Here is a 25,834-nt window from a genome sequence, read left to right as displayed (position 1 = left end):
TTAACTTTTATGCAATAAAAGACACTGTTGATCGGTGAAAATATCGGGTACATGAAAGGAATCCTGGAACGGAGCCTGAACATCGCGTATGCATAGCTTGTCCCAGACACATTCAAATATCCATTTTACTAATGCACATTTTAACGACTTTTGCTCTTTGCCAAGTGAGTACGTTTCGTGAGCAAATCAGAGAAGAATAACCGCAAGGAGAACTAACCGACTAAAATTTCTTAACGTTTTATACAAGGACTTTTACAATGTAAGAAAGCCATACATTTTGATACAATTTTCCATTTGAATAAAGATAATATAGGTCTTTACCAAAAAGAAACACAAAAGATTGTTTCCAAGTTAAAAAGAAAATAGAAATACACCTATTCTTGGAAGCAATTTTTACAATAAGGAAATATTTCAATATTAATTGAAAACGTTTTTAATCAATGTTTTGTTTTGCTTTATCAGCTTTAGCATTTTATGTTTTCATTATTATGAAATCTAGGCCGGGAAAATGGTTCGTATGCACTTAACTAAGAAAACCTAGCAAATATAACCTAATAATATTAGACCTTGACTTTCCCACTGTTGGGCTAAGGTCCTTTAGGTAGAGAAAGATTAACCTTTTACAACTTAATACAGCTAATTTTAATACAGTTAAACACAATATTAATTTGTAAAATTTATTGTTTTATACAAATTCACTCCATTCATAATCACATACACTTAAATAATCATCTTAACAGTTGGCTAATCAGTCGTTTGGCTCAGCACCAGGGTTCAGACACCTGAGACACTACGTATGAAGGCTGGTAGTAGACTTGTCTGAAACAAAAGGAATATAATTAGAATCTTCCAAAAAAAATAAACATATGTGCAGAAATAGCGCAATTGTCAATGCAAAATGTCCGCCAGTCCGTGCAACGTGCTATGGTAGTAAAGCCTGAACTTGCTAATGGGTTTTTTGGGTGATAAGTTGGGAATGATTTCTCTAAATATTTAATAAACATTCACTACCAACATGACTAATAGAAAAACTGTCTTTTTTTAGAATGTAAAAATGAAGGCATGTTTAAATGACACATCATCAGCTGACAGAAGCATGCTTATTCCTTACAATCATGACAAGCGATTTACTGCAATAAATGAAATGAACAAATAATGACGTAAATGAGAATTCTCTCATGCACCTATATATGTAGATAAGTATCATGTTTACAATCATTTAATATAGTCATGACACCTTTGAAGCAAGTCAAATCTTTGCGATCTATATTTCCATATTTGCAATATATGCGACAATACACAGTCTGCAGTCATTAAATGACTGAAGTTCAGGTAACCATGATTCCATATATTATATAGTTTTCAACTGAATCCGGGGAGGTTGGAACCAGATCTCAGCATAGAATGGAACAAGGCAAAAAAGGCAATGTTTGCAAGCTACGACTATACTTGTACTTTGGTATAGTTTTAACGGCACACCAGTGCAGCTACATATCAGACCATATCTGGAGGCATCTACCTTATATTTGAATCGGTTTTTTCTCCTCAAACGAGACCTTGGGCTGTTCGTCTGAGTACATTGGAACCCCTCCTGAGTTTTATGTACAAAGTACGTGTATCGTGATCAAATAGGAGTTGTGATATTGATATTTGTATCAGATAAATATTTGGTTTTTTTTTTGAGTAGGTCCGTGTATAAGTGTTGGAATATATTAGTGTCATAGGTTTAGTTGTTTGTGTTAGTCATAGGAGTTTAGTAGTAGTAACGCCTGAAATAAACAAATCAAATTATGTTGCATCAGGAAAAAAAATCAATAAATGTTAGTGACACATGTTTACGTCTTGAAAAATTTGGATGTAAGAGTATCCAAACACAAATTTATATCTTAATAAAGAAATCATAATTACTTGTAGCCACCGTGTCCGTAGCCACCACCGCCATAGTATCCGTAGCCACCCCCGTAGCCGCCCCCGTAGCCGTGTCCGTAGCCACCTCCGTAGCCGCCGCCGTATCCTCTACCGGAGAAAGCTTTGCCGGCGATGGCACCGCCAATGAATCCAGCCTTAGCACCGATGAGACCAGCGCCGACCAGGCCAGCACCGAGACCGAGAGCTCCAATGCCGAGAGCACCAGCGCCGAGACCACCTAGTAAACAAAAAAATAATAATATAATAACTGCGAAAAAATAAACGCGTCTTAAAATAACACTTAAAGTGAGACGCTGCTGAGAATAAAGAAGCGTGCTTTCTCGCTTTCACAGCGGCACGAGGCTTGCTTCAAGAGCTCATAGTCCAAGCAGATACATAAATAAAGTGGCTTCTGAATTTACAATTTAAATGAACTTGCGGAACGAGATAGGTCAGCTTTTTGCTGAATACAACAATATTTTTGAAAAGTGGATATTTTACATGTCATCGTCATATATTAAAAATCTCCATTTTACGCAGCATTCTTTTGAACTCACAATAAACGTACGAAAGTCGAACGAAATGGTTTATTTACTTTCTTGGCGGGAATTTGTTAGCAAATATCTTCACTGTACATGGTAGATAGTTTATCTTATGTTCAACGCCACTTATGTAATAAAATCTCGAATCTACATAACATCGTATACTAACATTATTGAAATGATTCACATAAAATAACTTGACTCAAGGAAGAAGGCTGATAGAAGCAGAATCTGAATGATATGGCCACATTAGATATTAAAATAGGCAATAATCAATAAAAAAAGGCTGAGGATAAAAGTTTTTTTCCTAATAAAACCATAAAAATTCTTCAAGCGATACACGAACATAGCGACACGCGACAAAACGCACTAAATGATCATGAAAATTTATAGTCAACTGCTTTTCATATGGTTGTACAACCCGGTGACAGCGCTTTTTCTTATAACCCATCTTAAAATACCCTCGAAGAATTCTCAGGTGTGAGGTCTTCTCATTTCTCTCACCGTTTCTAGCGAGTTATAACAACTTTTTAATACGCACATGAATTCAAAAAACGTTGGATAGACTGGAATTCGAACCCACGACCTTTGACTTGACGGTCTAACGTTCATACCACCTGGCTATCACTATTTCGCTATGTATTTATAGTCAACTTTTCGTTAAATTCGGCTTGTACTCAGATGTGAGTACAAGCCGAATTTAACGAAAAGTTGCGAAACTTTCACATTAATTTCTTATAAAAAAAACTTCTCCGGCAGTTAGGAAAAAATGCGTGTGACGCAGGGGTTTTCACAAACATTCAAGGCACATGCACAAATATACGCAGACACAGCATCACTCAAGCATTTGTGGATCACACAAATGCTTGTCCTATGTCCTGTGCACCATGGGTTTGGCTTAGTGACCTCATCCACTCTATCCGCGCAGTTGACATTAAATACTTTACATACATACCTTGTTTTATAGCTTGCTATTATTTGTAGCTTGAGAAATTAACATTTTTATGAGATTGATACATCCGTGTGCGTTATCATAAATATAACAGTTTGGTAACGAAAGATCAAGGTCTCGAGAAGAAACTTATTTGTTTTTGAATTATTTATTCAAGAATTAGCATATTAAGGCGATCGGTAATTTTTATGTCATATCGATGAGTAAATTTTCACCTTTTGGAACACATATCACCAACTTGCACATTGACGGACCGATTCCAGATTGTATTTTTGTAAATAGTATTCTATAGTAATTAAGACTTATGAAAGTCGCATCGGTTTGAACCCGTACGTAAACAAATATACTTACGGAACTAGTCTGTCCATACCGTTTTAATTGCGTAATCAATCTATAGGTCTAGAAAGTGATGCCTATAGGGATTTTGTCCGTATTACATACATACTACCCATATCTCATCAAAGCACAAATAATGCGCAACACGTGATAATGTGCCGTCGGGAATTCCATAGCTTGAGAGTCGGTTATTGACGGTTCAAGCAAAGTATGTGCCAAAGTCTGCTATGGGACCGCTAATTAACAAGAACAAACTCTTGTGTTTGCTCATTGGAATGTCTTCAAATATTCATGACTGAGTCAAATGTCTCATTTAATGAGATACATGACTGCGTTGCATCGTATTAATTCGAATTTTATTACGAAATAAGAAAAATGCAAAGGCTGGATGATAATAATAAGGATTAATGTGAATGTATTTAAATATTATTTACTTGTCTGTCTGTCGCGGTGTGGCCGCAGACGAATCTTATAAAATACAAGTTTTGAGTTTCAATCTGAAGTTATTATTAAAACGAAAACTGTTATACTTGTACAGGGCATTACCTTTTATAATTTGAAATAAAAAATGAATAAAATAGGAAAAATAATAACTAACTAAGTTATCTAATGGATACCCAAGCAAATTATCGCATCTGTATGCCTTATTATATGTTTATGCGCGTAAAATGGTATTTTCCAGGTTTTAGCATATAAACGACCATTCCTTCACATTTGTGAGTACTTCAGCGAAAACTTTTGTCAACCGCAAATGATTACTGCGGGATCTTAAACGCAGAAAAAAGTTTAAGATCAACTAAACATAAGTTATTATTATAGAACTGTCATACCAAAAAGCTTTGAATGGGTGCTTTTTTTTTTAAATCTTCATCGCTTTATATTTTTTCTTTTAGAGACTCCTTTAGTAGTGAATAATTTGCAAAATCCCATTTATCCTCTGTTAGCATTGTTAAAATTTGTATGTCTTGTCAACAAATTGCAATCATGATTTACTTAATTACAAATTATACATGCTTGAACCTTTCATTTCAAATGTCTTGGCATTCCAACATGATGTCTACGAAACTAATTTACTTTTTTTACTTTTCTACTCACAATTACGAGGACCTATTTGTAACCAAACTTTTTTAAGAATTAATAAAACAAAACACGACTATATTTTATAAGAATAGGTGTAAAAATGTAATCACATCGTGAGCGCTTGGGATTTTAACCGTGTTTCCACCATTGCAATATTTCACAGAGAATGTAAGGGTGTAACAAATCTCTCGGAGACTGTAAGAGCCCAAGAGGTAAGATAAGTGGGCGATACACCTAACTACGTACTAATAGTAGATACCTAGATGCTTTATCATTGTTAATTTATTTCTATCTATGTTAAAACTTTTACCGTAGTTCTTTTACTCGCTTTTGTGTTGATAGCATGCGAAATTCATCGAAATATACAACAAAAACTTTTTAATGATGTACTATAGAGAAAATAAATTGTAAACAGAAACGTCCATCGAAATGTAATCCAAAAAACCAGCAATAGAATAAATAAATGCAAACAAATAAAAAATAGAACGCAGTAGTACGTGTCTCGTTGTTAATTTAATATCACCTGAGGGCTTCTAACTTGTACTAACATGCTAACGAACCTTATTTTACTTTCGACTATTTTTGTTTCCAAATTTAATGAATTTTGAAAATTGTTCACTTTTATAACGTCATGAAATTTTGATGGGGAAATGAGTGCCGCGGGGCTATTAAACGAGTTATTGTTCTCCTTGGTGTGGATTACAAATTGAACGACGAAACTATTACAAAGTTTGAAGATTTTATGATTCCATTATTCATGTAGCCGATACCTTAACAGTGAAGAATCCACAAGAATTGCTGATGTAACTTAATTAACGTAAGTGCTTCATAGACAACCCTCACGCAGCCGTTACATAAAAAAGAACCTTGAAAAGGCGTACTCAATATGTATGAGGCACAGATCTATCCTGAAATAATGTAATTACGTAATTATCAATGTATCGGACGTTCAGTAATTAAATAGAAGAAACCTTGAACTGTACATTGCTAAAATACATCGCGTGAAGTTTATATGAAGGATCATGATAGTCGGTCACGTAAGATGAACACTATTAACACGCAATTTTTAGGTTAACGAAGTTAACAGACAGTTCATGTACAATAATCGGTATTAAACGTTTGTTGAACTCGTCTCGGCGTAATGTTTAATTTTTATGTATTCCTATAAGTATTGCTCGGTCGTAAATAAAATGAACTGAATTAATCGTCGGAAATAAACAGCATTTACCTCTGTAGCTGTATAATAATACATTTAAATGCAATTACAAATATGTACGTACAGCAGTAAAGTGCTGTATCCGTAAGCATAATAAATACATTATTATATTAACACTTTTGCCTACGGTTTCCTATCTTAAAAGTGAGAAACGGTTTACACGTTACAGAAGGGACAAAGATTGCAGAAAGGAAATATCTAAATTTAGAAAAACTTGTGTATAAATATTTTCCACACCCCTGATATGAAAAAGTTCTTATGCAAATCTGATCTGTAATTGCACTAGTTACTTACCAAGAAGGAGACTCCTCTTCTGTCTGACTCCCTGGGGGTCGACGAGCATGACCTCTTGAACCTGCTGAACCTGCTGGTCCTCAGGCTGCAGAATAGTCAGGAGAGGACCATTCTCAGCCGCGAGGCTCGCCACACACGCCACCAACACTCCAAAGATAATCGTGCACAGTTTCATGTTGATTTAGTCTGTAAACAGAAACAGATTATCTTAATATATATGTATCTAGTTGTTGCTTCTTCCAAAACTAAAGACTACGACGAGAACTACGAATGAACTGTTTATTTAACAGACTTCGGTGGCTTAGAAATGTCACCTCTTCAAGTGCTACAGTTTCAGTTGTGAAAGAGATTGTAGAATATACACGCCATAGAATCCAGCTTGAACTTCTGCAACGATCTTACTTAGTAGTATGAACATATTGTATATGTTGATAGTGCAGTGTGTTGCACCGTCTTGCTTACAAAATCAATAACTCATTAATAAAATCGGGAGTCGGATATAACTATAACTTTAATATACAAATTTATTATCCTTTGCGTGATTCCTACCCAAATCACAGTCAAAAGAGGCTACGACACAGGTAGGTTATTCATGTTTTTTTAAAAAACAAGATGTTGCCAATCTATGCGAGCCAGCCGTATTTTTAGCGTTGCAGGTAATATTATTAAATCAACGAGATCTTCTTTAAGCATAGCGACCAGCCAGCAACTTCTTTTGTTTTGTTTTTGCGTACAATTTAGCAATAATTTAAAAGGAAAACAAGAGAAAACAAGGCCTTATTACAAAATGTCTTTACGTCGGTATTTTATAATTTCTCCGTTTCAGTGGCGTTTGGTATTTATGTTTGCTAGTTTAGTACATAACATAAGCCTATGAATTCTTATCTTTAGTTTAAGATAGATGCGCAAGGGTCGTATACTAACAAAAATAGTTTTAGTATACGCGTAAAGTTTTAGTGTAGCGATAAAGAGTTGTTTTGTCGCAAAACCAATGCAGATATTAGGCTGTAGCTAAAACTTGTTTAGAGAAAAACTTGGCCGTTAATTTGAAATGATAAAAGTTAAACATAATACAAATTGACGTTCATTTTTATAAATTTTGAAGCATCTATTTATTGTATTTAAAACACCAGTATTTTTGCGGTTAAAAGCCTGTACAACTGTTAACTAAGTTTCATATAATTTGATAATATAATATTTATTTAAAGTTTAGAATGTTTTCAAATGTTATATCTCAGTTTACCATCTAATAGGCTAGGGTTACAATTAAAACTTGAGAATATTTTAATTTAGTTTGTATGAACTACTCTCATTTGCAAATTAAACTACACTTTCATACTCCTACATGAGATTGTTATCTGCAACCCCTCGGTTCAGGACATACTCTGGATAAATACCCTTCCGCTTTATTATCAAAAAACTAATCAGTAAGTCATCTGAATTATTCAACACATTTTAATTGTTTAATGTATCGATATCCTTGAAACAAAATGAATGAATGAAAAGATTAATTTAAAAAATAATTTTTGACGCGACTTAAAAATTAAATAAAAAAATATTTATTATTATTTTACCTGTTTAATTATCTCCGTCTAGCACTAGCACTGATCACTGATCTACTGTGCGATGATGTCCTGCCAATGACTTTTATAGGTCGCCGAAGCGAGCACACATACACACAAACATATTAACAGATAATATATGCTGCCTCTAAGGAGGTATGTTATCGCCCCACCTTTAATAACACACGCACACAACAGGCCCCTCAGTTTCAGATATTCAATATTCATTAGACGTTATTACAAACATGAAATTGCTGATAGGCATAGTTGGTGAACTCAACTTTGTTGGAGCTTGAGGAATTCCGTAGGTATTAATCAGATGCTACGGTAACAAGCACTGGGGTCTACCGGCACTTGAAATAATATTATTGCTGTTGTCGAAGTGTGACAGCGCTATACATGGCGCAGAGCTGCATCTCTTTTCCACAACTATACTTTGTGAGCTATTGGAAGACCGTCCAGGGTCTGTATTGAGGAACATCATACCCCATTGTTGAATGAAAAGCTTTGTCCGGTACTAAGACAATTCCTTTAGTTTGTTGTGATCGGTGTTCATTTCAATGTTGTGTTCAGTTCCCTTATACATACCTACTAGTGCAGTAGTTCATTTACAGAATGGTTGACTATAGGATTTGTGGATTTTCATTTTTTATTCCTACCAATACTACCAAGATTGATAATTATATAGTTTTCTGAAAAGATTTTAATAATATTTGATCTAGGAGTGTAGTTATATTTATTGTTTCATCCTATTTCAGATTTTCCTTCTGACCATTTCGTCGCTATTATGTTTTGAACACAAAATATATTTTTTTATTCTCAGAGATATCTCAGAGGCTATTAATTAGAAACACGTGCTAAATGTCAATAATAAGAAAGGTACTTCCATATACATAAGTGCTAATTAACTAAGTGAGGACTTATGGTGGTGTACAGTAACAAGCAGAAACATTGTAGTGTATTTCTTATGCAAATTATTTATGAAGGATATAGTTTTTTTCTTAATTAGTTCTAATAAGCCCAGCTTACATATTATGAAAACTCCATAACAGTCTATAAATATATAAAAAACAAATTCATTTCGCAATTTTTTATTGTCTTTAAATCTTTTTCTCGTGACTGTACTTGCTAGGGTTGTTATCACGTCTAATAATAGTACAAGTTATTAGCTGGTGGACATCAATTTCTATTTAGCCCTTATCATCATTATTTGCAAAAATTTATACAAAGATGAGTTTGAAATACCTTAGATGACGTCAACCCTAATATATCACATAATTTAACAAAGATGACTTATCTTGAATACCTAATATCATCCCAAAAAATCTTTGAGATTAATTATTTTTCCATTCTCTCTTGGATACTTCTATAATATTATATTTAACTCAAATTAAATTTTAAATGGATTTGGCATTGCTATATTTGAGTAACCTTTCCGTTTTTAAAAGCGAAAACGCTGACTGCCTGTAGAATGTGAGCAATGTGTGCAAGCGTTGAGTTGCTATTAAGGCATGCCTCTGCAAAGGTAGCAAGTATACAACGGTAACGGAATGTAAAATGTTTTGTTTAGGTAAACAAAATTATATGTCAGTATATCAGCAAGCTTATGTAATTTCAAAAGGAATACAGAACCAAAGAGAGGGAACAGAATTGAAAAAAGTCCTACATATGCATCATAAGACTATCTTTCTTAAGAAGAAATAGAAAAACTTTATCTTGTAGTATTAGAAAGTGAAGATTTTCTCTTTCTTCTAAGATATTTAAAAAGTATTTATTTAAGGAAATATTTAAGTTTTCATTCATACTATTATTTATAGACGCATACGAATTTATGAATGAGATTAGCGTAAATTTTAACGACATTTACAAAAACAATGTTTACACAGCAACTGATTATAAAATTACCTACTAACAATATTATAAGATACGTAAACTTATCAAAGACGGTAATGTCAATAACTTAAAGTAAATTAGCGTTTATTTGAACTTGAATAGAATTTTTGTCACTATGTAATCGTTATTCCGTCGTTATAATTGTTTGACAGCAAACATTTAGAGTGAACGACCGCGGCAGGATGTTACAAGATATTTCTCTCTTTACGTCATAAAAATATTAAAAACATGCGACATATGTATATCTTATTAATAGTATAAGTACGAAAGTTTGTGAGTTACTATGGAAATTTGTTTTGTTTTTTAACGCAAACTATAGAAATTATTACAATGAAAATTTTCCCAAATATTACAAATATTTGTAGATTGCAATAACTCGCACTTTTTTTACCTTTATTTCCTTATTTGCTTAGAAAAAACACCAGAGTTTCTGACATTATAGAGTCCCTGTTACTTGTCATAAAGTGTTAGATAAATGTACTTTTTCTTCGACTAGGATTATCTTTCGGCGTAGGTACACGGTTGCAGCCTCGGGCTACTGCTAAAACCATATAATATACAGAATGTTTGACTTCAGGTGTTGGATGAACTGCGAATAATTCCTGGGATTTCCGTTCTAAATATAGATTGAAGATCGGAGAATCCAGATTCAATATTGTTTTGTTCTGACCTGTTTGCAGCCAAATCTGAAAGTTTTTATGTTCTTTCTTTAAATAAATCACGGAAACTGAAGTGGTAAATGTAAATGCATCAGTATTTACATTTCAATAGCAGTATTTACCATTGGCAATTTGCTTCTCCAAAATACAAGTATTGAAACATTTTCTTCAATCTTCTTTCTTCAAAAAAGTTATACAGCTTTCTGATCTACCTGAGAAATATCTATGTTCTGCACTAAGCAAACAAGCTGATTCATTAGATATATTAACATATTGGCAATTTTTTAAATATGTTAAACCGCAACTCGAGTTGACTGGCTTTAAAACCTCAAAGTTCAAGTTCAAGGCGGCGACCGAAGACGCAAGATATCATAACGGTAAGGTTTGTCAAAGGCATTATCCGCGCTTAGCAACAGACATTAGGCATAAAGATTCACTTTTATCAAAAGAGCAATAAGAGCTAATTTCGCAAGTCAGGAATGCGCTTAAGATGTAATTTGTACAAAGTAATAATTTAAAGGTTGTATTAGTTTACGTGAGTAATGTCACTTAGTAAATATCTAAGAATTTTAATTTCGGTTATGAAAATCAACATTGTCAAATTTTCCCAGCTTAAAGATGTTTAATCCAATAATGTTCAACACCGCGAATTATCTGCACTTTCTGAGTGAGAAAATGCAAAACGTTTTTTACCATATTTCTGCTGTCTGCTTCATCGGCTATGAAAACATATCCAAGTTGTACAAAATTAACTATAAAAGTGCAATTGTGGAAGCGTGACAGTGAACTACATCGTGTATCCATCTCTTTTCCACATAAAAAAAAACTTAAAGAGGTAGATAAGCACAAAGGTCGAATGCGATCCTGATTTTATAATGAATTCAAACGGATCTTAATAATTTATACCAAGGGCCATAATACACGACTCCATCTAAAATCAGATCCTTAAATCTTCTTAATGTTCATAATATTCTTTTGATTACGTCATCGGTCAGGTGGCACTCCACATGATCCGAGACAACTAATTTTATTTTCACTATAAACTGGCTGATTCTAATGTCAACGACACGTTCATATTGATTACTAAAATACCTCTGACCTGTCTTAACTTGGATCTTCGCGAGAATAAAAAAGAGAAATGCCTTATCTAAATTCCTGATACACAGTTTTTTTAATATGAATTTAAATTATTTTTTCCATTGAAAACATTTCTTTATTTTTTGTTTATGATACAGTACATGATTTAAATAGTTCATTTTAAACTTTTGTTCTCTTCGGTTTTAGGATTTTAAGGCTCCTCTTTCGTGAAAAAGTGTGCAGATGAAACAGCTTTTCGTCGGCACTTACAGAGATTTTATATCTGCAAAAAATATGTAAAAATATGTCTGATTTCTATAATAACTATTTAAAAATGCGTCCCGTATAAATACTGCATCTATATCAAACCCGCACTCGTCCAAATGCACAAGGTCACTAGCGAGAATACCAGCCTTAACGTTTTATTTGGGTTTTATGGTATTAATGTCCAGCATAGAGTTTAGCTGACTGAATAATGTTCGAAATTCGAAATCGTACAAAAAGTAAGTAAATGAAAATATTAAAGCGGCCGATTTTAAAATGAAAAAACAAACTGAATTATGGAGCGGAAACTCCCGGAGTCTTATCTGTCACACCTATCCCACCTGGCAAATTGAGATAAATTCAACGAGGGTAAAACAGAATCCTTAAATTAAGCCACATTCCTTTATCATTTTAATAGCCTTATAGTATGAATAGAATCACAGCAAATTCTTTTAATTAATCGTCTACCTTACAACTGATGGCAGAAGAGAGGTCATTGACACTTCCATCAGTTCTTCCATTATTAATAGGCCTTAACAAATTACCAGTCTTATACCGTAACTTGAAAATATTATTAATTTACAAACTCAACAAGAATTTATCTTAAACAGTTACGGTTCTCTATTTTAAGGATTTATTCAAATTAAAGTGTTGGGAATTTTGCACATTATTAATTCGCGTAAACAGGCTTAATGGCGACAACGTATAAAAAATGAGACAGTTGTATTGATTGTGGTTGATTTATTTAAGCTTTTAATCATAACACGTTCACAATCTGTGGTCCCAACGTCTACTCAGTCCTTAGACTGTTGCCTCTACATTTACAGTCACCATGCCAAACCCATTGTGCGCGACGACACGGGTTTGGTACCCTAGCGGCACAAGCATTTGTGTGATCCACGAATGCGTGTCCTGAGCCTAAGTATCCTTTTGCATGTGACTTGAATGTTTGTGAAACACCTCCTACGCAAAAGAGTAAAAAAATGGGTTTAAATACTACCATCATACATGTTCCAACAAAGAGGTCAATAGTAAGACCTAGAGGCAGGTCATATTTTAAACGAGCTTTAGCTATGAAAATAAAAGTCTCAAATAATGTTAGCTTTATATAGGGATATGTTTTAGGAATAAAAAACCAAGATTTAGGATCATTAAATCGTTTTATTGCAACAAATTGGTAGAAAACAACAATCGCTGGGCACTTTGTGTTATAAATATTATAACACAAACTGCCTGTGACACAGGTTTACCATGTTCCGGATAATACAAGTACATACATTTAGAAATAATCATTTTAGCACACTATGGTCAATACTGGTGTTTTCTCCTCATAAATGAATGGATAAAATGTCAATAGCGAATGGGTAAAAAATAACAAGAAAACGCAACTGTCAAATCTGACAGTTCTTTGACACTACTTCAATTTGACAGTTACATTTTTTAAAGTGATTTAATGAAATGAAAACATACAGTCTACAAAATTATCTACTATGGCATTGTTTCAAACAGTAGCTTATATTAAAATCTTAGGTTTATGTAACAGGCTATTTACATATATTGCAAGTATACGTGACGATGATGATATAACGATTATTGAATCGTAATTAACCTGGTATTCTGCACACGCTTGCTTCTTACAAAATAGGTTAATAAATCACTTATTATGAATGCAATGATTACTTGAAACGTAATTTGAATTATAGCCAAAATTCTGACAACTATTAAATCAATTACTAGATCTTTTGTTCATGTTTAATATATCAAAATGAGTAATTTAATTAGCAAAATATCAGTATAGTGGTCTTAAGATTACACTATATTAAGACCATTACAACCTGAATTAGACTAGTACCAAGTGGTGCCTTAAAAAGGACAATTTATTAGCATACGTATTCAATAATCGATCATCAACAGTCACGTCCAATAAATGTGTTTGTAATTATTCTAAATACCCATCACATAAAAGCCTCTCACAGATTACAATGAAATCTTAGCATTTAATATTATACACACCCTACTGGTTTCTCTTATAACGTAGACACTCGATGCATTATAAGAAAATCCCCAGTGAAAGCAATCACCAACTGCAAAAAAAAACAATGATAATTAATATCCCAAATATAATTTAGGCTACTTGTACATTACCGATACATATCAATTACAATAAAGAAAAACAAGTGTATCATTGCAAAAACCCAAAAGTTTAATTTTGCCCGTACTGTATTGAAAAATTTCATTCAGAAAATAAACACAGATTTTATAGTTCAATTACTTTGTTACACATGTTACATGTACTGGCCATGAAATACGCATATTTTTTTACTAAGCATTTCATATTTGCAATACAGAGGAAAAGTTTAAAGTGTTTTCCAATGCGTTGAGTAGTTTATTACTTTATGGCGTTCTTATGGAAATAACAACGCTTAAACGTTGACATATTACTATGGGTGTGTTAAATGCCCGCTTTGGCAGCCGGCCGTAATATTAATAGATGATGTCACCGACAATAATTTATTAACAAAAATCCTAATGAAAATCCATTTATAGAAAATACGTGTAAATTTACATGAGCTTCAATTTTCATAGTATATTCAATTTAAACAATAACCTCTAAATTATTTACTAGCGGGATAAAAATAAAGGAAACATTCGAAATTGAGTTTAAATTTTAGTTTTCATGTTAAATTCAAATAAGTAGTAGTAAATACAAAATGATTTGCTTTTTTATTGAATATATTTTTAATAATGCAATTGTTTTTTTTTTATTTATAACGTGCCAGCATTGTTGTATAACAGTTCGGCCTCACGTCTCAATTATAATCTTTTTCCGTGTTACGTTGTTATCCCATCGGACCTCAAGAGTAAGGAAAAGAGAGTGGCTTTATTTGCGCATTCATTGTGCATCATTATAATATTTTCTGCGTAGTTGACCATTCATCGTTGCCATTGGCAGCCGTGTCGTATAAACAAATAGCAGATTTTAGTTTTAAAAATACATTAGTAGGAAGCACTAAAGTCTATGTTAGTTACTTAAATACTAGGGAAAACTCGAATACATTTAAACATTTTGTGCATAATGAAATCAGTGTGCAATTAATTTCTACTTATTTAAATAAAAGTAGGCAACTCTACGATTTAAATATTAAAAAAAAAGAAAATACAATGTGCAGTGACGTGCGTCAGAAAAATAAGTGACCGTAAAATTCCAAGAAATCGAATAGAAAAGTACTTACAAATGTGCTAAGAAAAATATTACGCTTAAGAATATAATGTTACAAATAAGAGTGAACGTTTTCTTCACATCCCGGTGAGACAGATCCGCATTCCACGCGAGACTTCATGGTTTTACACGCCCTCAGACATACCAACAGCCGTCCATCTCATACTGTGAGATATGGAAATGTCATACCGGTTATATCATTTACTCAGTTAATAAAACTGTATTAATTAAGCGGACGTGACTGTCATTTCGAATGTCATAAAAATACCAAAATAGTAATTAAATAATGAGTTCGTAAGTAGGTTTTGTACGGTGTTTAATTTCATGATTAGAATAAATATTTTATGAGTACGTTTGTGATGTATAAGTATGAATGGGTTGTTAATAAATTATTTACGAAAAGTATTGATTTAGATACGGTTGAAAATGTAAAAGGAGGTTCTAGCAAGGCAAATATAATTTCATTATTAAAATCAACTTTTGTTATTCCAAAACTAACTCGAAGAATACCTAAAGGTTCCTTACATTATTGAACAGTTTACGGAGCGCGGTCTATTCTTAAACTTTCATCCAACCCCTTTTAGTTTCCGAAAGGACCAACTTTTCCATTGTACCGCTTTTACCAAACCTCAATGTTAAAATGGAAGAAATACGTTAGAATTTATTTGTACCTTTCCAACAAAGAAAGGTTTGCGAAAATGTGTAACGAATGAAATATGAGTGTCTTAATGTTTGACTTGAACACTAGTTTAGTGTAAGATTTAATACATACTAAAAATACCCTTGTACATCTTTTCATTTATCTTCTGTTTTCACCATTTTGATTACTACAAACTATCACATTAATAAAATTAAAACAAACATGATCATATAATTCATTTAACTGGCTGTTTATACACAACACATAGTTCATGTGTTATTATAAATAATCGTTTTAAATTTCGAAACGTGTTTGCTGTCTATACCTTGTCATTATTACAATGCTAATTATGTGCTATTAAATTAGGCAGCGTTGCTTCACACATTTATCTTGTAGCAGACCTGCTAGCTGAAATAAGCATCACCTTTGAATCATTTTTCCTGAATACATTTCCCTTTGAGTATAATACAAACGTAATAAAGCAATTAAATCTGTGACTAAGATTCAAGAAGGTTCCTCTAAAAGTAGGTATATAATTATTAAAAACGAGAGTATTCATGCCAGTGCAGTAATTACACGTGCAATTGTGCCTCAAAACAAAATGTTACCGAAATTAAAACTGACGTCAAACTTCTCCGTTACTCAATGTACAGACTAGAGCAAGTGGAAGCTCGGGACTCAGTACTTGATGATAAGCGGTATGTTCCCGGAATGATCCCTGAACAACACAAATAAACAATGAAAAACATTAAAAAAAAATTGTGGACTTCTTTTTTTTTAATAAATAGTGCATTATATTTTGTGCCAGTGCGTTTCATAAAACAGTGCTTTTGATCCTTGTGCTTTAATAAATAAATTCAAAATGAATAGTAATTCCAATGCTCTTTTCATAAATATCTTTGGTCCTACCACTAACAATAAAAATAAAATTGTCGCAACTGTGGAAGCGGGACGACGCAAGGCGCATATCTGCGTCTTTGTTCCACAACTGCAAAAATATTACTCTTAGAAGTAATGGTAAGATGTAAGTGTTAATTTCGAGTCACTTTAATAAAAAAAGCAGTGCATTTGTTTTCTTGTGACCGCAACCTAATACCACAATAAACTCACCGATGAACTAATTCTATGTCCAATGACGGTGCAACACTGTAAAATTATTACTAATTAGACAACAGCGTAAGTTAATTCAAGCTCAGTGAATACCCTAGCAGTTAGTCACATTTAGTATCTTCTGATACTTGATCTGTTTTAGCTCTCGTAAGATAACGTAAATCCTAGTTCTTAAGTTGAGCTTTTTTCGAATCCAAATAAAAAATCACCCATGGCTTCTTTAAAAAACATTAATGACGTGATAAGGTAAAATGCGTCAATATATTAAAACACAATATGTTAATTTATCAACATTCCATTCCCATCGTTACAAAATATGTATATCGCCTTTTCGATTTGAATTTAGTACGATAGACAATTGAATAACTGAATCGAACACTTACGCCGAATGACTCCCATAGTCCCATTCGTGCGACTAGTCGATCAGCGTAGCGCACAGATGACAATGCACGTTTTAGAAATAGCAGTAACAGTGGCCCTACCACTACGCTAATGTACAACTGTTGTGCTTGTGGGAGAGAGATGCCACTATATACCGTATAGAGCGGTATTTCGCTTCCACAGCTGCTTATATTTCTTTTAAATGGCAATGCACGTTTTTGTAAATAGCAGTAACAGGTGTTACTATGGCGAAGTATTGAAAGGATGTGCTCACGTGGCTTATGGGAACTTGTTTGTTGAGGCAACTCGTTCTCGTAAAGATTTTATGAACACGCACATTTTCGATGACAAAATTAAGTGCCGCAAGTTTATGTTTATATTTTTTCTATAAATGACAATAATTGTCTATAGTTTATGAAGCAGGCATTGACCTTAGAACTTAATATAATCGTAATACTCAATAAATTGTTACACGATCATAAACTTCTCGGTATCATTATTCGATTGTGAAAAACTATATAATATCGTTTATATTATTTTGCGTAACAAAGTAGATAATACATATAGTATTTGACCTCGCCTATAAAATAATATTACTATTTCGTATTCACACACGTATAAGATTTATTCACTTTTGGTAAGAATATCCTTTTTTCCAAGAAAACTATATTGATTGATACGATTTCTAAGGGTAAGAACTGTGAAGTTGATGTGTCAATCCTATTTCATATTATTAAATAGGCCACAATATGGATTTGATGTGTCCTAAACCCCTAAGACACATATCTCATTTTATATTGGATATTTTTGTATCTGTTTTTTTTATTCTATTTTTTTTTATATAACTGCGCAATTACGACTCATATTTAAATAATTACGGAAGCAAAGAGAATCCCTATTCAGACTCTCTAACGCACTTTTTATCCAACTATTTTTAATCATTTTTACGATTCCGTAACTTAGAAGTACAAAAAGCCCTTATTATTCGATTTGATGATACGATTAATTCCGCAAAAATACTAGTCAACTATTCTCTTAGCACGTCAATACTGTCTATCTTACTTTTGGTGCACAATCATGTTTAAACTCGAGTAGTTACCCATGGTGGTAATAGGTGGTTCCCACTGACTTTGGTTTGGACTTAGCCTTCAGGGCCAGAGCACCAACAACGCCGGCACCGACTCCAACCTTCGCTGCCTTAAGACCCAAAGCACCTGGCAAGAAAAACAAAGGAGGAATTAAAAATAAGTCAGTAGAAAGAGTCTTTTGTATTTTTATTTGAATCATCTTATCATTTTAGTAAATTTATTAAGTTTACTAAATGGAAAAAAAAATAAAACCAGTCAAACTCAAATTAAATATTTCTAACGAATAACAAACTCGAATCATACATTTTTTATTAAAAGCAACATTCTTAAAATATATTTTTGAACAGGTAAAACTGCGACACATGTACATTTGAATGAAATATTTCAAATCGAAAATGGAATTTCAAAATTCAAAAGCAAACGTGGAACAAGCAGCACTGTTGTACCTATTTTAAACATGGTACACATACATAATATCATATAATCGAAAATCAAAACATCGAGACGAAATTCGGAAATGGAATTTCTAAATTCAAAATCGAAAATCAAACATGGCGCATGCAGTAGTATGAGCAGCGAGCGAACAAGTAAATTCCGCCAACAATATTTCAGCATCGGATGTTAGAGCCGTATCAAACGGATCCTGCCTTGGAGTGCTGTTACATCCATCAGCGGATTAGCGGCGCCTAACGACCGGGATAATGATTTGCGTACCAAAACATGTTTACATGTACGCAGACGATGCAAATTCCGAATTTACATGTCTTTTAGACAAGGAAATTTAAATTTTCATGGCGTTAGTATTAAATGGTATTTTAAGTAGGAGTTTACGGTGGAGAATTCTGAGAAGGTAAAATTAATTTATGAAATGTTTTCTTAATTTTGAAAGATTTTGTTGTTTTTACATTTTAATATTTTCTTTTAATTTTGGTGAGTATCTGTTCTTTTAATCCCAAAAGCTTTGTCAGACGACTACTATTCATAAGTAGATTTAGTAGAAAAATTCAAAAAGCGTTTTCATGCATAATTATTCTGCTAATTGACCTGTAATGCGATTTGTATTACCAGGCACTCAATCGCATGATGACAAAATATGCTTGATACAATATTTAACTAATTTAGAGGTGAACCTTACATGTAGGTTAATAAAGTTTACTTATGATTATGTCGACATTATCAATGTCAATAGTTTACTTAACCGAGCTATTCGAATATTAACTAAGGTTCACCCATTTGTATTTTACCATTGAATATTAATATGGAGAAATTCGTCCAAGTTATTGTGTAACCTCGTTCATTGTGTACCTTCTAAGGTACTACAATTAAAATGTTTGATAGCGTTTTCAGGAGAAAAGTTATCATCTCTCGCTGTGTGGTAATCCAAACATTCATTCAAAGTCCATAAAAAACCATCCATTCCATTTATTTATAATTATCTACTAAAATATGAAATTCTTTACTGAAACCTGTAAAACCTTGATTTGTTTAATAAAAATAGAAATTTAGAATCGTAAAATTCATTTTTACTAGGTTTTTGTAAGTATGATAGGTATTGTTTATTTCTAGTTTTACTACAATGAGCTGAGCCTTCAACAAAGAGTGACCATGGACTCTATAACTTTATAAGGTATCGGATGCCCTTTGTAGCCCCAGCGAAGACTTGTATTTTAAATTGCATTGTTATTAAGACCTTAATAGAAGTTTGTCAGCGCAATCCAGGCTCCAGGCAAAGCTGTAGGGCTTTTATGAACATACATGTCACTAAAACAGACGCATTTTGTAAATCGAAATGTGTGAGACGACTTCTGTTACTGACTATACATCTTCATTTGTTTTTCGTATTAAAACTCTAATGAATTCATCGGACGCCAAGAGTACGACGTATTTATATGTAGAATGTCAAAAACAAACAAAAGACATCCCGAGTCCCTTCTACTGGTTTAAGGCAGAGTCACGGGGATCACTTGCGCATGCTACTAACTCAACCTCATTATTATTATTGCATTATTCCAATAAATCACCAAACAAATAACTAACAAAATTATTTTAATAAAGTTTAAAGTTCAATATGTAACTTACGAAAGACACAGCCTAAGGCAGAAAATGACAAATGGAAATGGAGATATTGAATACACGAAATATTTGACGTGAATACCATAACATGTTACTAAAGAAATATTCCTCAAAGGTCAGTATAGTACTGAAATATAATCATAAATATAGTGATTTATATTCATCGATCTTAATCAACAAAGTTTCATTGTTGAACCTCTATATTAATATGACTTAATTAAATAATTAGACATACAATATTCTAATAATAGAACGTCAGTATCTGAAACCATTCATACCCCTAGTATTACGCAATTAATTGACTATACAAACTATTATCGACAATTATTTACTCAATTAAGTTCATGCAATATTATTTTGCAACGCTAATCGCAAACAATAGATTCTCACACAAACATTACCTCAATACTTGGTATTCAACTCTGTAATGTATAAGGAACATGAAGTTTTTAACATAAATCACACTTATATTATAATGTTGAAAGTTTGTGTGTTTATACGTTTGTCACATTCAGGCTTAAACCGGTACACCAAATTCGATAAATTTTGGCATGATATTAGCTGAAATCCTTACCTTGAATATAGCCTACTTTTTTACCTGACTGCGTTTGAACGATAGATATGTTTTTTAGCTATTACCAACAATTCACGAGAGCGAAGAAGGAGGAAAAAGCTAGTATAATATATTTTGCTTGTCAATGATTCTGGGAACTTTAAAAGCTGCCAAATCATCCGAGGCGGTCACAATACTAGAAAAATGTGATGCCATACGGCATTGACCCGATTAACTAAATCATCTCCAATGACTACATAATGCAAACATTTATAGTTTGGCAAACATAATATTTGAGTACTTGACGTTGTTTGCTTTAGCGCTTTTATGAGCGTCCCCCAAAAAACTTAGCGAAGGCTTGAGTTGCTTCGCAATTAGAAAATATTTCAGTGTATCTTTTAGTTGTCTACCATCTTCATGAGGAAATATTTGCAGTTTTAGTGAACTTTCCATGGAAAAATTTAGCATAGTGATTATGAGAGAAGACCATGGGGATATCATCAAAAATTATTTCAAAATCATGCTTCTAGAAAATTCGATCGAAAAATTGATGAGTCACGAGAACTTTGCTTGACCTTTGATCAGGTGAAGATCACGCATCACTCTAATCCGTTGCGTTTGCATCAACTAGGCATTGAGGATTGAGAAATAAGGTTTATCCACTTCATCAACTTAGAAAGTTCAAGTGACATTGAAAACGTCTCTTTAGCAATTGTCACGAATGTAATTCTTAATTGAGATTTACGACTCGTCCTGTAGGTCGACATTACTATTCACAATGACACCCTGTCTTGGGCTCGTTAAAAATTACCTACGTCACTATCTCGTAATAACTTTAAATTCCAATGCGTTGAGTAAATACTTCTTAAAAAAACATGAATGAGTGTGTTATGCAAACAAAAAGAGTTTGTAAACAAACTTCTCGGTTCACGTAATGTTTGTCTTGTGTGAGCAGCAAGCCCAGAATCTTAATCACCATAAATTCCTCGCCACAGTTCTACTAACTATATCTTAAGTAGTATTACGATGATCATCAAACATTAAAGCACTTTGGGCGAATTCCGAAGAAATATTGCATGACGCAGAGTCACGAATCTAGTATTGTCCTTACTGCCAATTTTAATCGATACTGGGCAATATGACACCCTTAAGTGTCATGCAGTCTTTGTCTCTCTTAAGTAGCATGTAAAGACATAGGTATAGACATTTTTAAACGTCACTCAGCTAAGTGTCGATCTTTGAGACCGTAAACTCACCAAGTATCAACTTCTTCTTCAGTAATAGGAGTCCTCTCTTATTTCTGGGACTGCTTTCATGTGCCGGTGTGTCGAAGTCTGGGTCATGTACTGTGTTCACCGGCTGTGGTTCCTGGTGCGCCTGTGCAACTACTACAGCCAATAGGCAGGCGAGTACTACAATCGTTGAGGTCTGCATGGTTTGGAGTTTCTGGAAAAGAAAGAAAATATTTTGAAACATGTTCTATTAAAAAAGAAATGTTTTATCAGAACATTTACGTAGAGCAACGTTATCCCAACTACTTAACATAAATACAAAGAATGAATGAATCAATACATTTTTAAAATTGAAAGAATATACAGCGACATTCGATCGAAATAGTTCTATACTAAATGTACTCCTCTTCCTATATATAGTATTCATTGAACCACACGCTAAAGTGTAAAAACACAGGAAAAGACCATAATAAACAGTTCAGTGGGAATTCCTTTTTTTTGTCTCTCTTTTGCCTTCCGATGGCACGTCTACTTTAAGGACACATTACTTAAAATGTCATGTCCGTGCAAAAAGTGCAAATGAAATTCAGCTCGTTTATAAAACAGATCATTTATCTGATAATGGCCGCATCAAGTGATGGGCGTACATATTGAACAAGTATATTCAGGGTGTCATCGTAAAACTTTGCATAAACGATGCCATGTCTCTTCCTGGAGCATTCGATTAAATTCCTTTGCCTTTTAAGGACGATTTCATCAACTCAAATTACTGATTGGTTGGTATCGTAATTTTTAATCGTCTGCACCTATTTTCATATGGTGTAAGCACTATAAAATGACATAGGACGCCCATATGTTTAAGGTATGCTTGAAAGTGACTAGAATAGGTTATTCGATTCATTCAAAACTTTCCTCTTCCAGCTTTTTTTGTATAAAAGAATAATGTTATACCATGAGTAAAAAAAATATAGGCTTTTAGTACGACATTAAAAATACACTAATACATACTTCTAAGATCACCTTTACTATTAAAACTACAAGTCAAGACACGTCTTCTGGGCCTGATAATCATCAATGTTACGTATGTATATACCAAGGTACTAATTATTATGGAAAAACTAAGGTTACCTATCGATTTGAGAGTAATGATTTGAATAAATAACATTGACACCGCCGTTGAACGACAAATGAAAAAGACCTCGATCGAGGCTTGTGTGTGCTATCGTCTTTAGCGTATACATGAAAAATTAATATGTCAACAAAATAACTGAAGGAATATACGAGGACGCAGTTAAGCGATATTTGGGTATTTAATTATTCTATTATTTTTACACATAGATTTAAAATACAAAGACAAACGCTATTCAAGTCCATAATCAGCAGTTTCATCGTATTAGAGTGGGTATGTTCTTTATCTAGTTAGCACTTCTGAACTTAATCTAATATCTAATTTTCGTAATTAAATTCATCAGAAAGACGCTATTTTCTAAGAAACAATTCGCCGGTTCGATCCTAAGCCTGTATTCCGAACCCCTCGTAATTGATCGGGATTATCTTTAAAACAGACTTAAACGTATTTGTTTATCGAGTTGGCTGTTAATCTATGTTAATTAACGCAGAGTCAGCAGGGATGATTGGGATTACTGAGACGCGTCGATAGAAATCGTCCGAAACACTCGCTAACTTTTACAAATGGAAAATATAAGTCGATGCCAATAATCAAATGTAAATATTTACAGAGAAACATCAAACGCAAAACATTCACAGATACCAAACCCATGACAAAATAATATTCACATATTTGATTGTAAACGTATATTATTTTGCCATTCGCTTAAAATTGATATAAACGAAAAATATTCCAAGAGAAAAATTTCCTCAAAAAGAAATGTTGCAATTTCGCTAAGAAGCGTTCCAACGGAAATTGAGACATTTCTATTTGGTTTTCGTTCAACATTTCCTAGCCATCTCCTTGGCGATCCGGTTGCGGCTGCCGAGCAGAAAACATTTGCTTCCCTACCTATCGACTGATGTGCGCCAATATACAAAAGAGATACGAACGAAACTACCACAAATACGAAATAAACGTAATTTTACAAATTTCCAACGTGAGTAATATTTCAGGAGAGAAGAATAGAGAATAACGTTAACGAATAGCATTAACGTCGAACTGCATCCAAATAAATATTGTAATTATGTCAAACACGACATGTAATAGATACGTGTAATGAATAATTCATTTGTTTAATCATATCGTATCGGCAGACACGTGGGTTTTAGGTGTGACAAATATCGAATATAAATGAGCCGCCAATTTATCTCTGGACTTTAAACCCTTTGAATATGAATTGTAAATAACATCAGTTAGAATAGAAATTCCCGAAATTAAATAAACATTACATCGCTAATATGAGTTAATTATTAAGTAAAGATAGGTCGAGCGAGGTAAGTAACTACTTTACGTTTTTTCTATATCTAACTCGTTAATGATACTATCGAAACATTAGCATAGAATCCTGCGCGAATAAGACGCGTACGATTACCGCAACCGCACCAAACGACTGTTTGCATACTCTCACAGATGAGGATCTGAATACTTAAACCGGGGAAAACCTAGAATTTTCTTAACAAACAAAAATAGGTGAAACAAAGAAATTACTAAGAAAGTATTCTTTGAAATTGATAGGCAATTTTCTCCCTAACCGGCGCACTGCACAAGAATTTCCCACCACTAGTGCTATGTAAACACTGATGTGACGCAAGTACCTTGACTATATGTTACGAGCACACAACACAGCACTGCAGCAGCCACTGACACACGATGACAATAAGCTGGTGTCCATTTCTTTTATAGATTGCAGTTGCGATGCCACGGGGGAGGGCGCCGGCAGCCGGCCGCCTTGCGTTTCTAGGGTTCAAGGAAAACACACGCACAAACAAGTGTACAAGCATGGCTTATGTCCCTTCTGTTCATTTAGTACTGGAAGATTAATTAATATACAAGGTCCCATCCGTGCTTATTTTAGCGACAATTTGCGACGTCGACAGGTACTTGTACTTGTATTTTGTAGCCTAAAATATCGCAGACTGAACGGATAAGCAATAATTTTATTTTCAACTGTCATCGACCATAATTTTTGACAGAATCAAAATTAGCTTACAAGAACAATGCTAACCTTAACCCAGTTATTTAATATATTATTGAAGTTCTGGAAGTCACATTTTTTAAACTTGTAAATTTTGAATCAATATTTCAAAAGCTTTATGCACGTGAATTGCGAAAACATGTGTCTGAAATTCTCTCTCGAAGACCTAACAGTATAATAGTGTTCACATTTCGGCTGATTACAGAAACACTCTTCAATTCTCTGAAGAGGTGTTTCTAGTTTCGAAACTAATATCATTTTAGTATTTAATGACTGCCTCTGCCTATCGATCATTACTTTTAATATATTCAACCATGACTTGCAGTTTGTAGCCTTTGTTACGAAATGTTTTATGTTTTTTCCATTTACACCCAATTATATGTCTCATGCTATGTAGGAAAAGTACCTAATTTTGGTATGAATTAGGACTGTGTTAATATCCTATAACTAAATGGGATCAAGGACGGCTTGGTCGAACGGAACCTTAGCCATGATCTCCTAATTAGGAAACCAGAATACTTAGATTTCTTCTTTGTATGATTTGAATGTTCGATGTTCCGTATACCCTTATAAGTCCTAGTCCCAAAAACCTGTTTCATATGTATGTA

At 33.4% G+C, this 25,834-nt stretch overlaps 2 protein-coding genes across 6 annotated transcripts; both read right to left on the bottom strand.

Moving 5' to 3' along the window:
• Positions 1–663: 663 nt before the first annotated feature.
• Positions 664–8,057, bottom strand: LOC113502121 (acanthoscurrin-1-like). Of its 2 annotated transcripts, XR_003401334.1 has the most exons (5): positions 7,903–8,057; positions 6,329–6,514; positions 1,909–2,146; positions 1,520–1,769; positions 664–819 (listed from the first exon to the last, which is right to left on the bottom strand). XR_003401334.1 is itself a non-coding variant. In XM_026883499.1 (4 exons), exons 2-4 carry the CDS (start codon positions 6,501–6,503, stop codon positions 762–764), a joined length of 471 nt encoding a protein of 156 aa, XP_026739300.1. In that variant the 5' UTR covers positions 6,504–6,514; positions 7,903–8,057; the 3' UTR covers positions 664–761. The 2 variants fall into 2 exon arrangements, 1 of the variants encoding a protein (XP_026739300.1); XM_026883499.1 differs by lacking the exon at positions 1,520–1,769.
• Positions 8,058–12,924: 4,867 nt separating this feature from the next.
• LOC113502043 lies at positions 12,925–24,885 on the bottom strand. 4 transcript variants are annotated; one of them, XM_026883417.1, is made up of 5 exons: positions 24,847–24,885; positions 22,105–22,294; positions 18,234–18,348; positions 16,268–16,361; positions 12,925–13,867 (listed from the first exon to the last, which is right to left on the bottom strand). In XM_026883417.1, the coding sequence occupies exons 2-4, from the start codon at positions 22,280–22,282 to the stop codon at positions 16,322–16,324; spliced, it is 333 nt and encodes a 110-aa protein (XP_026739218.1). In that variant the 5' UTR covers positions 22,283–22,294; positions 24,847–24,885; the 3' UTR covers positions 12,925–13,867; positions 16,268–16,321. The 4 variants fall into 4 exon arrangements, with proteins under 4 accessions (XP_026739218.1, XP_026739219.1, XP_026739220.1 ...); XM_026883416.1 differs by having other exon boundaries at positions 13,853–13,867; positions 16,252–16,361; XM_026883418.1 differs by lacking the exon at positions 16,268–16,361.
• Between the last annotated feature and the right edge of the window lie 949 nt (positions 24,886–25,834).

The sequence above is a fragment of the Trichoplusia ni genome, chromosome 16 (assembly GCF_003590095.1).
Source record: "Trichoplusia ni isolate ovarian cell line Hi5 chromosome 16, tn1, whole genome shotgun sequence".
NCBI classification, from domain to species: Eukaryota; Metazoa; Arthropoda; class Insecta; order Lepidoptera; family Noctuidae; genus Trichoplusia; species Trichoplusia ni.
This window is presented reverse-complemented; position numbering and strand designations above follow the sequence as displayed.